Consider the following 15,978-nt stretch of genomic DNA (forward strand, 5'->3'; position numbering starts at 1 on the left):
ACAGCAGAGCAAATAGCTGTAGTAACTTTTCTGTGATGTATATATGCACTTTAAAATGAAATAGGTTTTGTTTTTTTTGTTGGTGTTTTCATGGAGAAGAGGGGTTTGTCAGCAGATCCCTAATAGCTAAATTAATTTATTGATGCTCTGAATGAGAATAGGCTTTCTAAAATTATTTGGTCCCAACAGTCCCTTCCCAGTCTCCAGGTCACCAGTGTGGGTACAGTTGTTAGCAGCAGCACGTATTCCTGCTACAGTCAAAAAGTTGTGCTCAGCCATGTTTCACTGACAATGTCACAAGGCCTTTAACAATAGTGAACTGAATGATTTATTACAATTCAGCTTATGAGTTGCGTAGTTCAGTGATTTATCTTCATAAAATGCTTGTGACAGCCTCTACTATGCATCAGAATGCAGTTAACCCAAGGAAAAGATGATGCAAACGTAACGTGTTTCCATGATTTATTGACTGTGGATCCTATAATTACTAATTACGCATATGACAGACCACCTAATGCATGAAATGCAACAGAAAATCTGCAATGAAAAGTTAGGAAGACAGTCAAAGTTCCTATAAAACAAGAAATTTTACAGTGTGGACTGAGTATACATTTTCTGACCCTAAAAAAATCTGTATATATAATATTTTTTAATAAAAGCTTCAGAAAGGGGAGGGGGAAAAAAATCTACCAGGTTTTAACCTATTTTCCATTGTGCTCTCACTTGTGATGTAAAAAGTTAGTGAACAACAACAACAAAAGTATTTGGAAAAGACATCTCAGTTACTGACAGCTCCTGAAGCACTTTATTCTTAAGTATCAGATGATGATTACTGCCAAACATTTAAACTAAACTCTGAATATCCTAATCTTTGCCAGCTTTAACAAAATACCTGACTTTTTTTTTTTCTACTGTACTTTATTCATTTCCTTGCCTGGTAGTATGAAGAGAAAAAAAAATAAAAAGGTATTTGTGAAGTAAAAAGCAATAACCAAGTAGTTACTGCAGCTGTGTAGTTTGTAAAGAGCTTAAAAAACATTTGACATTTGTATTAGTATTCCACTTTAAAACAACCTGTTGAACTATTAGAATCTACCATTATTCCCCCTAACAAAATACCTGAAGGCAATAGAACCAAAACCAAACTTACTATCTATGAAGAACCTTTAAATTTGAGTTTGACCCCTTAGCTTGAGTGTCTTCTGTAAAGATACATAATTAACAATACCTGCTCTATTAAGTGCTCATCCTTCTGCTGATACAATGCTCATAGAATCATGGAATAGGTAAGGGTGGAAAGGACCTTAAGATCATCCAGTCTCAATCCCCTGCCATGGGGACACCACACACTAGACCGCGTCACCCAAGACTCTGTCCAGCCTAGCTTTGAATGCTCCTTGGCTGGAGCATTCACAACTTCCTTGGGCAGCCTGTTGCAGTGCCTCACCACCCTCACAGTAAATGCAGATCCATTTTAACAGGGGCTGTGGCATAATTACTGCCTTCAGTGATGGTGCTTCCAGTTTCTTATAAAGTCAAGGTACAGTTATTACCTCCAAGACGAAGTTACCTCTGGAGACCTTGCAAACCTGAGCCACATTCTTCCTTTAAATACATATATATACACATGCAACTTCCATTAACTGTAAGGGTAATTGCACATGTAAAGCTGTTGGATATCTTTTTGAGTATGTTGTGCAATCACAGATAATTACTGATTAGACCCTACTTTATCAGATGTAACTGTTCAGGAGTATTTTTGTTTTATTAGATGCTATGTATCAAGTACTGCATTTTTAATTTATGAAGAAATACTATTTTAAAAAGATATATTAGTTACATTCCATGTGTAAACTACAAACCAGTAAGGCTTGATCTTAAAAGAGATATTTTCTTATGTTATAATGGTAGTAGATACATTTCTTTTCACTATTGAATCTCAGTCTATTTTACAAGGTTCCCCTGATTTAATTTAGTTAAACACAGAGCATAATGGGACAGATTCAACATGTTGAGATTGGTGGTCCTTCTGGTGTGTCCAGTTTAAGGAAAAGGTGTATTTAGGGAAAGAGTGTACCTGGCATATTTACTGCCTAACTCAGGGTCTCATCATTCTTAAGCCTTTAAAACATGGTAAGTAGTATTGCTAAATATTAGCTCTGATCATTTTTCAAAGTCTTTATATTTCTGAAAATACATCCTTGTAAGTGTACATTCAAATCCAAAGCAGAAAATTATCTTAAATGCCATAGATTATGCTTTATGCATATTTATAGGAAGCCTTCTTCAAAATAGCTGCAGTGTATACTTTTTTGTAGCATAAGAGGCCATGTTAATATGTTGCTTTGGATTTTAGCAATGATTACGTTGAGGTGAGCATTAGAAATCAGTGATTAAAAGATAATACTTTCAGTCAGTTGTGATGGCCACAAAGGGACAAAAGACACTTGACAGGTAAGAACAGGGTAATTTTATATGTAAGATAGAGAATGCAGTATTTATAATCTTCCTTGCTGTGCCTGTTTTAAAATGCTTTACTCCCATCATGCAGTTTTCCATAAAGTGAGGTTTTAACTGGATTATACTATGAATATAATTTACAAGGGATTATAAAAATACTTTTTTTTTACTCATCCATAGGGGGAGGCAACTACTGACCAAAGGTCAAAGTTGCAAAGCAAAAGAATGGACAGTTCAGTTAAACAAATTCACTTTGAGCTCAAGAGGGATTTAATGCAGGTTGATTCTCTCACTGTCAGTACAGATTCAGTAATTATGAGTGGGTACAGTATATATAAGCGGAGTTGGGAGCAAATTCTTTTGTAATGAAACCCAGTAGCAACTGTAACTGGGGAAAAGCAATTGCCTCTCCATTATAATGATTCTGATTATCACAGATTGGTAGGTGTGAAAGATACTGAAGCTCATATAAGCCAGTTCCTTGAAAACTCAGACTTTTTCCACATGCTGGCCTAAATCCTCAGCTGGTATGGTTGTCCATAGGCTCAGGCCTTCAGCAGTGGCATTTTACTTAGAACACTGCGGTGGTTACCTCTCCAGTGGCTTTAACCCCAGATGAACTCCCATAGTTTAAGGACAAAGACATGTATGTATGGATCTTTAGAAAATATTTTTGAGGCACATGGTTTTAAAGTGGTATTGATAATATCGCAAGTTCAGATCCCTTAATTCATGTGTTACTAACTAGCAGGAAAAGATATGGTGCATATGTGAGGTACACATCAGTGATCTGTTTCTGTTTCTTCCGTGCTGGCTTTCACAGTGTCCTACCAGTTGTATTGACAGGACTGTTCTGTCCCTGGGCCTCCTCTGTTACATGTAGTGGATTCAGTCTGTAGTTCAAAGGCAGTGCTTCTAGCACCCAGCACTGAAGCAGTGCTTACTTCTGATCCCACTGCTGTGCTGAACAATCCACCGCAGTGCGGCTGTATTTGAAAGAACAGCCTTTCCTCTTTCATCAGGTGTGGGCTGGAGTCATTCCTCATTTTCTAGGAATGTGGGGAACTTCACTGAAATTCAGGGTAAGAAGCAGCAAAATAAGGCAATGTATATTTGAAGAATAGCTAGTTTGATACCTTTTCAAAGGCATTAGGTTTAGTCACTTTACACTATTCCTCTTTGACCACCCATAGTGAAAGGTGCAGATAAGAGAAAATTTTGTCATATTGAACTGACAGAAACAGGGGCTAGAGTAATTTTCACGTTTCTTCTTAGAACTTCTTTTATGATGAAAGGCTGCTTTCATTAGGTACTTCTTCCTAAATGAATGCATGAAATATGCTTTTAAAACCTAGGATCATAGTTCATGGGTGGAGTCAGAGTACATGCTTTCTTGACTTCAAGCTATAATGTGTTGTCAAAGAGCAGTCTGTAAAAGGCAATATTCAGTAAAATGCAAAGAAGTCCTGTAGTCTTAATTACGTTTTTAAGGTTTTCTTAGAAAACCACTGTTTAAGGTCCAGGTACTTTTACTGTAGTTCCTCCTTTGAGACAGATGATACTTTATATATACCTGGCCACTGTATCATTAACAAAGAACATATAATGTATTAAAATATTTTTAGTTAATAAATTAAGTGAATAATTTGTATGGATAATTATATTAAGACTTTACTCTGGTTCACTAAGAAATTTATATATTTTTTCTGATGGCTTTCTGGTTTTGAAAACATACACCTACTTACCACTAATGCAGAATTAATCAGTACCAGCAAATACATGCAAAGACTGGGGCAAAATTATTCTTCTGGGGCAGGGCGATGCCACTTGAACATCTCACTTGCAGGAGATCTAATACCCCACAGAGTGCTATGGCAGTGTGGAGGTTTATCAGTTTTTCCTTAAGGCTTTTGATAGAAAAGATCAGGCTGTTTTTCAGATCAAGATCCCAATGTCCACAGCAAATGCTTTCAGCATTTTAGATCTGCCTGTGTCTGCAGTAGTGAGCAATGTATTAAGGTAAGAGTGGATCTGCAGAGAACAGTTTATGCTGAGCTGTGAAAATTCATGCAATGTCATTTGCACACTTGAGACTGGAGATTCTTTGGATGTAGTTTCACCTAAGGAAATACAGTCCTCACGTGTTGAGATCGATACCAACTAAAACTAAAAGCTACATGTAGTTTACGTGTAAACCTCTATCTCCAGCTTTATTTGTGTCTGGTTCATGCACAAAACTGTCTTCTACTGTGGGGAGTTCACTGCTTTTGCCTGTGGCTGCAGAACTGGTATAAAGCAAATTTAAGTCCAGCCTCAAGGTGTCACTAGTGAGGATCTTAACCACAGTCTTCAGATGCAGGACTGTTTGGTTCTGGAAGTAGAATATTCCAGGTATAAAGAGTAAATGATTTAATATGGTTTATGTTCAGTGAAAAATAGATCATGAAGAAACACCCACTGCTTGGTCAGCATATTTGCTAGATTATGTCCACATTTAGTGGTTTTTTTCTGGGGGGGAGTGGTGGGTTTGGTTTTGTTCATGCCTTTGTGACAGAGGCAGGGGTCCTTGTAAGGCAGCCAGTGCCTTGTAAAAAGTGCTATATTGTGTTTGGAAGAAAAAAATGTAATGTTTCTATTTATTATGTGATGCATATGTACAATGAAGATAAAATGATAAAAAGGATTTTTTTGTATAACAGGATTAAGATATGAAAAGGGCTGCTATGTAAATTTCCTTTCAGCAAATTTTGTGCTTAGAGCTTTGTATAGCTTCTACACAAGAACACAATGAAAGCATTACAGGTGCTGATTTAAAAGTATTGCCAAATAAACAACATAAAGCTATTTTAGTGTACCACAAGTACGGTGAAACAGCTTCAGTCACTTCTTCCCCCGTCATATGCTTCAAGCTCTCAGTCATGCATTGATGACTGCTAGAAAATGGATGTCTGAGACATATTTAGGTCCCAGTTTGTCCAAATGCTAAAAGATGTGCACAGCTTTTATACCCTTGAGTGATCTCCTACTAAAGCATGTTTTTAAGTATTCTTGATGGTTCGGAGCCATAGCTAGGAAGATTGTCTCAGGCATTTCAATATCAGAACAAAGTTACATTTGATTTTTGCTGTTGGTCAGAAAATGCCAATAGTCCCACCGAGGTTTTTTCTTCTTTTTGTACCGGCTTTTTCTTACCAATATAACCCTCCACAACAAGTTCTGTTTTGCTTGTCGTTAAATATTCTGTTTAAGACAAAGCGAAAGTGTTCAGTTGGGCATCTGTGAAAAAAATGTAGGGAAAGAAAAATTGGTCTATGCTTCTTCTCAAGGAACATGTCAGTGTTATGAAATGAAAAGTTAGATTTCCTTTCGTCCCCCATCTGGAATACCTAGTCATTTTTACATATTATTTATCCAGCATTTATATGCAAAGAATGGATGCCTTGGTTTTGTAAGTACTCTGTCATGGTTTTGTAAGTACCTGAACTTGGTAAGTCCAAAGATAAGACTAAGTAAAGCAGGTTACCTGTTCTATTTTTAAAATTTAGCCATCTAAATAATAAATAGACAGTAAATAGTATAAATAACTGTCATACAGAAACGCTTTAACTTCAGAAAGCCCCCCCAAAAGCTAATGAAATATATCTAATATGAATAAATGTGACAGAATAGTAGTCATAAAACAAGTACCTTTATGTTTCATAAGATGAAAAGTAATAAATCAAAATACTAAGATGCTGAGTATATAAAAATAATCATAATTTGGTCCAGAATGGTACCTGGCAGGTGACTGTAAAAACTATAAAATGAAATTACAGCTTGATGAGTATAATGCTGTTTCTAAGATAGTTTATTTTTACAAGACAAAAAGAAGAAAAAAATATAAATCTTTTTCTAGGAAAAATCTAAAGTTTTCTTATATGAAAAATGTAAGAAAGTATATAGGAGAAAGAGTAGTTAAATTACCAGTTTCAGTAATGATGGTTGTGATTATTTCAAATCTAAGAATAGATCAGATTTTGCATTAGCATGATTGTGGTTTTCAGTAAGGAAAGTAAGTTGACTATGTTCTATGTACTCTTAGATGCAAGTAGCTGTTTTGAGGTCTAAAAGATGATACATTATCTGGATATGGGACAGAGCTTTATCATACTTTTAAGTGTTGGCAGTTAAAGATCAGGTAAAGCTAGATGCTGATTTGGAAAGAGTTTTGAGGAAGTTAGGAACAGTTGTGCTAAATAATTGATGTGCAGCCATGGTTTATTTCTTAAACAAGATTAATCCTGGAGCCATTCATGGAGATTATTACCACTGAGCATGTACAAAACCCACTGCAATTCCAGGGTGTACCAGGTTGCATTACTGGAGGCAACATTTTCTGACTTGATGTGGACTGCAATAGAGGAAGAGGGTAGTGAAAATGGTGTACTTGTTCATTAACAACAGCATCCTTTCAGCATGCTGAACACATATAGTTTCCAGTTTCCAGGTGTATGTATTTTCATATTTAAGGCACAATAATAATACTTTTTTCCCCCCTGAGTATAAAGACACTGAGAAGAAGAGCAGTGAGAGGAAAGGTAAAAGCCTGTGCTAAAAAGCTAAAATTGTTTCAGCAGTTGCATGAGATACTACAAGACTCCTAAGCATAGAATTTGTAAAACATTTTTTCTGTCATTCCAGCACAGTCTTTCATCTGGTTTTAGTAATTTTCAGTAGAAAAAAAAAAAGGGGGGGGGGGTAATCATTGTGAGTTTGACTATTATTTGGCAGGTTTATGGTCCATTTCATTGAAATCACCAGTAGTCAAGCCTTTTACAAGAACAGGTTTAAATGTTCTAGAGTCTGCAGGATTGTAGCTGTATGTATTTGCTGTATTTTCAGTTTACTGCATTTTCAGTTTACTGCACAATAGTATTAACTACAGAAAGAGGAAAATTACCTAGGTTTTGGGGGGTTTAGTTTTTTCTTGTGTGTTTGGGCTTTTTTTTTAATACATCCTATATATACAAGGCTAGAGATGTATATAAAGCTAAATGTTCATCTCTTTCTTCTGGCATTAACTTGCAGAAAAAAACTCAGTATAAATAAATAAAGTACCACCAGTGGGCAAAATTTTGGCATGTTTCCAACTCCTAAGCTTAAATTTGAGGATGAAATTTTTCCTAACAGTTTTGGTTTTACTGGAGAACAGGGTTTTCCATCATTAAAATCCTTTCAAGGGCTGCATTTGCTGCAGTCTTAGCTTACTGTTCATCTGGATAGCAGAAAAAATCGTTAAAACTAAAAATGAGAAGGACTTTTCTGAATCATAAATCCTAAAACAGATTATAACGTATTGCATAAACTTTGTAAAATATTAGCATAGGAAGAGCTGTGATTTTGTCTTTTCAGTTTAAAAATATAATTAGCTAAACACAGAAAAGCACAGCTCTTTTAATTACATCCTGGTGATTACTTTTTCTTTTTCCATTTGAATATTAATGGCATATATTGCTGTATATTTGAACACAGCTGAATGTTTCAAACAACATACAGTTGGCTTGTTTTATCATAGAAATACTGGTGCAAAGTTGTACTGAATTAGCAAGGGGTTAGGCAGGAATAGCAACTATACCACCATCCTTAGATGAAACATGGGGCTGGCAGGCTACAGTGAAAGCAGTGATAAACCAACATCTCCCTCTCTGCATTCACCCTCAGACAGGATGGGTCTTGCCATCGGCACAGAAATTTTGACTGGATTTGTGGTTTCCTGGATTACAAGGAATCCACACACTCATTGCTGAATACCCAGTAAAGCCTCCTTGCTTCCAGCATCTCTCAGGCTTGTTCCCTCTTCCTGTTCTGTTCTGGAGTCTCCCCATCCTGAATATTAAGGGTTTCATCTTCTAAAAAAAATTACAAGAAATTACATTATAAAATGTTTATTACAACAGTAGGAACTAATGACCAATCTGTAGCCGCATAGCCTTACATGGCTTCAGTGTTTCATGGAGTGCAGATACAATAATATCCCTGTAAATCAGAATTATGATGACATTCTGTTCTGATGTAGCAGATGTGATGCTGTTGACTTCAGACAAACTTTGTCTGTGTGCATCAGCCGACTGTATAATCTAGCACTCGTTAGTACCCCCTGCATGGGTCAGTACCTGTATAGGAATATTTGATTGCACAAGATCAACTGTAGAAGAATTTGACAGGTTTGCTACTATGGTTGTTTTTTTGAAGGCGTAACTCAACCAGCTGTTATCTAAGTTGTTCATTATACATTAAACTCTTGTACTCTTTTGGTATTCATTAATCTAGTCCTTCTTCTATGTCTATAATAAGCAAAGCATCTGTTTCTTCTTGTTCAATCAAAGTGCCTACCTCAAGAGTCCTACTTCTAAAATAATGTCATTTAAACACAAATCCTAGATAGAGAGAATGCATTTCATTAACATATTTAATTTGCATATGAAACCAGCCTTTTCAGAACTCGGCAGGGAATTTATGGTGGCAGCAGTATGTGGCTGGGTTGTTATTTTTTTCTCAACTTGTATACCAGGAAGTTACAATAAGAAAAAAATAAGAATGCAAATAAATATATGTATCAGCTCAGATGAGAGAGCTCAGACTGGAGTGAGAAATCATTGCTGTGCATTTAGGATGTTTGCCATTCTAAACTTTCCAGCTGAAAATTCTTTTAATAGAGCCTTATTCTACTCTTGAGTCTTGGTTTATAGAAGATCTCAATTAAGCTTGACTTTTTTTTAAGCCCAAGTAGAAATATACATGAGGTATGTAATACTACAATTAAAATAGCTCATGCACCTGTACACTTAGCACCTATGGGAGAATATACTATATATTCCAATTTAAGTCCCTGGAATAGAGCCTTAACATGTTAAGAAAGGAGGGTTGACAATACTGCCTCTATACTGTCATGCTTCTAGCAAGAAACTTACAGAGAGCAGCAACCCCCCTTAGTATATTTTGCTAAATGCTGTGCACACAGAAGGAATTCACGGCATTAGTTGTTGCTACAGCTCTCTTCATGTTCCCATTCCTATCTGGTCTGCTCAGCAGATCCACCTTCCCTCCACCTGCTTCTTTCCTTGACTCACAACAACATTCATTTCTTTCAGTATGGTGCTGGTGAGCTTGGGGTGTTTTTACTGCTCACTGGGAGAGCATACCACAGATAGAAGTACCTGTGCACTTCTTAGGCTAGCATACTGCGTACCATTTGCACCTGGTATTTCAGCAGATCACATCACCTGTGCTTTAAGGAAGGAATGTTTTGGGACTTTCCAAGATGTTCACAAGTCCATGCTGAAATGGACAAATCTCTCCCCCAGTAAAAAGGTGTGCCAGGGACTTGAACTCACAAACTGGGTGTGACAGAAATGATGGCTTTCTTCCTTTTTTTAAAAACGTATTTTAATTGTTTAGACTACTTCTACTTTTTGACAATTAAAGTAGATTTAGGTAGTAGAAATAAAGACAGACATTAAAACCTTTCCTCTCCCAAGCTCAGCTTCAGTTCCTCACTACCATAGCTCCTATTCCGGAGCAGCCCTGTGGGGATGCGGGACTGTGGCCGGAACACTGGCTTCTCTCTGCTGCTCCCGTGGCTCTATCGCGGGCTCCGCGCAGGCCGCAGCTCCCTCAGGAGCTCTCCACCCGCTCCCTCCGGGGGGAATCTCGGTGGAACCGCAGCGGGGGTCGGGGGGAGCCCCTCCTGCCGCTCTGCCCTCGGGGCTGGCCCGGCCGCTCCTCACCCTCGGCCCCTCAGCGCTGCCCGCGCTTCCTCAGCCGAGGCCGCTGTGCACGAGGCGCCCGCCCGCGGCTGAGGGGCCGCGTTGTGCCCCGCCGTGGGGCCGCTGGAACCGGCTGGAACCGGACTGGGCTCGCCTCACCTCAGCGAGACCCCGCCGGCCCCGGGCAGCACCAGGGCACAAAAGCCGGTACAAGTCCCTGTTTCAGCCAAACTGAAGACCCTCAGCGCTTAATTCATGAGTATTTCTGCCTCTGCAGAGGCTGACGAGCACGAGAGATGTGTCTGACCCACTCCTCCCTTTCCCACCGCACCTGTGTGAGGTTTTGTTCCGGCTCCTGCCCAGAGGCCGGTCTGGGAGCCCTGGAAGGCCTGCAGAGGAGGCCAAACCAACCTGTGGTGTTTCAAGGAGGTGGGGTACATTTTCCATAAATAAAGGTCACTGTACAGAACACTGCCAGCAGCACACAGGTGCTTACACCCAATGAACAAAGTCAGTTTCATCCGTGTGAGAGGTGAGATCTTTTCCCGTGACTTCCTAAACCAGATGTGCCTTTTCTTCAAAACTATTTTCCTGCCTATTTTTGTTTCCATTCTGTCAAGTTTAGAACATTCTGTCACTTTTAAGGAAAGCATCGTGTATTTTTAAGGAAAATATAAAGAAAATGGAAAAATCTCTGTTTGTATTAAAGGTTGATGCTGTTTGTTGTTTTGGGTGTACTTAGTTCACCTGGTGAGAGTTAATGTCACAGGCACTTTCCCTGCATATCTTAACATTTAGCGATGAAGTCTGTATAAAAGACACCACAAATAATACAAAGCCATGAGCATTTTTCCTCTGGCAGCAGCACTGCAGAGGACATAAGGGCAAAAGAGAAGAAATGATGCTGGAACCAGCTGGAAAATTTGGGTTTAAGTGTGTTCTGGTAAACTTAAGTTGTAGTAATGTGTTGCAACAATTTTGGAATTCTGTAAAAAGGCATATCCTCTTTCCCAAGTTTATTATCAGTTGAAATAAATTTTATCTGGATAGTAATTGTGTGGTTTTCTGTTTCTTCTTTGTATGTGGAATGTAATGAAAACAAGAAAAAGACTTGCAAACAGAAAGCTTTTCTCATATTTAGTGTGTTAGGTCTTTCATCTATTCTTACACTAGATGGAACAAGCTTTGGTAGAAACATTTCTTACTGACACATTTTTCAAGAGGCTTTTATTCACACTAATGAATGTTCTAAGGTATAGCACTCCATGTTATTTGAGGACTAGATCTTGTATGTTGAACACATGGAAGCAGTGGGAAAATATAGTAATCGAGTTTATCTGTTTGCCATGACTGTTATTCCTTGTTCATAGAAGATCATATTCTTTCCAATATTTTTGAAGTTTATCTTCCGTTACGCTTCTGCTGATAATTTGCATCACATTTAATTTTTAGGAACAATATATTGCATTGTGTTGTGGTTTATTTTGGCAAATGGCATTTTAGCACTTTTGTCTATTGAAGAAAAACATCACTTGTATGAGTGATGTGGTTTTACTAGAGTGTTTGCTATTTACTTGCTAACCCAACATAACTGCCTGCACAGTAATGGCCAGAACAAACTTTGTACTCACAGCTCTTCAATGCCAGTTTAACTTGCAGAACAAACTGGCTTCCTGCCAGCTGCTGCTGGAGACAATATAAGGAGTATATAATTCTGTCTTTTATGTAATGATCTGAATGAATGATCAGATCCATCTGCTTCACTGCTGTCAGTATTGGGAGGGTGGTGCTCCCTTAAGATTGCAGGTTTTGGCAGACATTTGCTGTTTTTTCAGTGCCTCTGTGATAATGTCTTCATCTTCTGTCACTAGCACCACATCCCAATACAGGATTTGCTGTGAATGTGAACCTTTCCCCTCCTATTTTTCTTTCCCTTGTCTTGGAAATATTTAGCTTTTGATAAAGGCAGCAATCAGAAGCATAATGTGCCCCTTTGGCTTGTAACTCATAGTTAATTAAATTAATATCTTTTCTTTCTGAACTTGATCATAGAAATGAGAGATACTCTTTATTAGTAAAATGTAGAATATGGCCTTTTGATGGGAAAGGTGAGTGATAACATCTGTTATACCTGGTACTATGGACCCTTTGGTAGCTCCAAAACTTGTATTTATGTTACAATGTTATTTTTTGCATAATAATGACTTCAACAGCAATGATTTTTTATGACATTAAAGTTATTTCCTTTCTGCAGTAGCCTTCATTAAAATTGATATAATGACCCTAGGACAGAGACATAATGTATACTGAAATAAGTAAAATGTTCCAATGACTTTTGTTTTCTTAGGCTCTGGTCTCAATGATGGGCAGTGGCATGAAGTCCGATTCCTAGCTAAGGAAAATTTTGCTGTCCTCACTATTGATGGCGATGAAGCTTCAGCTGTTCGAACAAACAGCCCTCTACAAGTTAAGACTGGAGAGAAATACTTCTTTGGAGGTAAAAAAAAATATCAACAAATATCTGCTTAAAATGCTATTTCTTCTATATAATAGGTAAAATGCGGCTCAGGATGTTATTCATTCATGTAGATCTTAATGCAAATGGTAGCATATTCTTCTTGTATTTCTATGTTAGGCCATCAAAACTCTTGGATTTTTTTAAATGTTTAAAGTTCTGTATTAGAAAGCCTATTTAGCATGTCAGAATTATTTCTCATGTTACTATCCTATAGGAGAAGGTTGTTTGAGGGTTTTTAAACTCAAACATGTTACTTTTCATATACCACTAGCTGGGTTTTATTTTTCAAGAACATCTGATTCAACAGTGATCTGAAGTCTTTGTTCAAGCAGAATTCTCAGCAAGCTCAAATGCTAAGATCAAAAACATTGCAAGTTGTACTTTTGAAGCATCCCACATTTGTGAGGTTGCACATGAAAGCTTCAGGCAGAGAACATAAATTTTGAAATTAGAATTTATCAGTGTTTCAAACTGATCTTTTTTTTTTTCTTTCACCCAAACTATAAAGTTACATGTCTAATCAAAATAAAATATAAATGTGATACTAGATAGAAAAGTTGATAGAAAAGTGATAGAAAAGTTGGTGGCATATAAAGTACCTTAAGAAGAAAGGAAAAAATATCCTTACAAGGTTACTCTCATTTCATTATTACCAAATTAAAGTTGACCTGTCACAAGAGGCAAACTTCTTGTTGCTGCAAAATGTGTCTTTTTCTATATCCTTAATTCAGCTAATAACCTGAATAGGTTGTTTTTTGTTTTTTTTTTTAAACATTTTGCCTCAAATAAGAGTTCTAGCATAGCCATGATAAAGGCTGAAAATTATTGTCAAACGTACCTTCAATTTGTCAGAACTGTCTGAAGCATTCTCATTAAATTAAGTTATTAAGCACACGTAGGAGAAAATGAAAAGAAATGCCATATGCAATGCACCAGTGTTAAATTCTGTTAATTTTAATAAGTTAAATCCCCAGACTATTATTGTATTTCTGGAGAGAGATTGATTGATTTCTGCTGAAATGTCTTTTACCTCTGACTCTGCTTGTTGAGGGATAGATTGCCTAGTTTTTCCAGAGAGTTTTTTTACCCTTTTAGTCAAAATCTGTGTTGATTTGTTGTCTTTTCAGTAGGATTCTGAAATCTGCCTTACTTGTAATTTTGTACCTGTACTTTATAATTCATCATCCTTCCATTAAAAAAGTGTGTATGTGGGTATTGTTCTAGTGGGATATGAAAGTCAATGATGAAGTCCCTGAAGTGTCATTCCAACATCTGTTCTCCCTAATACACAGCCCTGTTGTATAAGCTATAGTAGGTTTTTTTGTTTTCCATATTATCTTTTTGTAATCAGAAAGGTCTTCTAGAGGTGGATCAGAAATATTAGTGTCCTAACCTTCAAGTCCACTTTTATTTCAAAATAAGAAGTGTGCATTTGCAACACTGCACTTTTTAATTTTAAATGTCTTAAGCTGTTAATCTGAAGAAGCTTTATTTCTGACTTTGATCTGAGGAACCCATTTATTTTAGTAAGCTCCCACATGAATATTGCTATATATACATTTGTTAATTATTTTGCTATATGTATCTGTTAATTACAGATTAGCTGCAACTTAAAGTCAGGCTTTTTGGTCCATATTAGAAACCTAATCTTTATATTCATTATTTGCATCTTATGAAGCAAAGGGGTTTTTTGTTGTATTCCCTCTACATTTACATGTTCTTTATTATTTGTCCTTATGAGCCCTCAAAGTTATAGCTGTTAAAAAATAATACTTGCAAGAAGAGGATGTAGAAGTGGAAATAGTGGGGAACTTCAAACGTTTGCACCACTTGTTAATTGTCAAAGAAGTTTTCATTAGTTTCTTCAGAAATGATAAAATGAGAAAATGTTAAATACTTTTAGCCTACAAATATGCATAATTGGTTAGGAAAGAGAAAACTGTCTCTTGAATTCAGAAGGTAGTATGTTTTTTTTTGTACACTGCAAGATGGCTAGCAGGATTATCATTCTTTAGTGATAATTTTTCAATGTGTAAAGGAATCCAGTAGATTTCTTTGCTAGAGATCTGAATACAAGAGTTACAGGTGTATTGACTATTAAACCTTTACATTATTAAAATCTGAACATATATATCACATGCAGAAGTTAAATTATCAGTTTTAAAAATATGATATACAACCCTTCCCAGTACTATATTTCTTTATTTTAAAAGTACTGGGAAAGCTAAGTCCATTGACTTTGTGTTCAGAAAGATGGTACAGCATTTCTAGAAGGCTCTGAAAACTCTTCTGGTTTAGAGTTTTCTATTTCGTCCTTGTAACAGATACCACATGTATGCAAATGTTTTGCTCTCCAAGCTGTCCCTTTCCCTGATTTCGCAATAAGTCTGTGTCTTTGTATTCTGGTCTGGTGGTGTCATTATAGTAAATATATACTATAGGCAGTGGTGTTGTCTCTGGTGAAGAAAAGATTTAAAGGTTACTCTTTGCACTGCAGTATAATACATATTCAAAAATGTATTGGAGATTTTAAAGAGAAGAGTAGTTAAAATAAAGTGGGTACTGCCTCAAAGGAGTAAGGCAGACACAAGATAGACCCTCTTCTGTAAAAATAGCTACAGCTTTTACAGTAAGAGAAGTACCACATATCAAGCGTGAATTCCTGAGACTGTGTCTATTTTTGAGGGTAATGATCATTTTTGTATATTGTTGTCATAACTTTGTCTCACTGATAGTATCCCATAATAATTAGGTTTATAATAAAATAGCAAATCTATCAAAATTGGGAATGGTTTGAGTGGGCAAAGAGAGCAGTACTATGGCAAATGTAATAATTAAGCAGTCCAGACAAATCACAAATATTAATCTTCTATATGGATAGGTTTGCAGTAATGCCTGAAAAAGTCCTTAATTGTACTCACAGCATTTTGATTAGAACTTGATTATGTTTCAGTCCAGTATAAGTACAGAAATAACAGGGGGAATGCAGGGAAATGGGATGGTTGTGCATTTTTTCCTGGCATTAGGAATGTTGGCTCAGGCAGGGAGCAGCCTGGGAGTCAGACTGGTCCTTCCCCTTGTACATGCAAGTGTGTACAGTAGGCAGTTGAACAGTGGGGAGACACTGAAGGCATTAGCATAGAAATAGCTCATTTGGATTCTGAGTGATGTACTGGGCTTGGCTCTTCAACATCCCTGTCTAGCAGCAGCCTCCAGCTACTATTCTGAGAAAGCTGGCCTGTTAGAGAAGCCAGA

General features: G+C 37.0%; 1 protein-coding gene across 1 annotated transcript in view; it reads left to right on the forward strand.

Moving 5' to 3' along the window:
• Positions 1-15,978, forward strand: part of CNTNAP2 (contactin associated protein 2) — a 1,129,462-nt gene that overhangs the window by 602,311 nt on the left and 511,173 nt on the right. Inside the window, exon 9 of the mRNA XM_034062602.1 lies at positions 12,553-12,702. Coding sequence (XP_033918493.1) covers positions 12,553-12,702 — 150 coding nt within the window. The remainder of the gene's footprint in view (positions 1-12,552; positions 12,703-15,978) is intronic.

Source organism: Melopsittacus undulatus, chromosome 1 (genome assembly GCF_012275295.1).
Source record: "Melopsittacus undulatus isolate bMelUnd1 chromosome 1, bMelUnd1.mat.Z, whole genome shotgun sequence".
Taxonomy (NCBI): domain Eukaryota; kingdom Metazoa; phylum Chordata; class Aves; order Psittaciformes; family Psittaculidae; genus Melopsittacus; species Melopsittacus undulatus.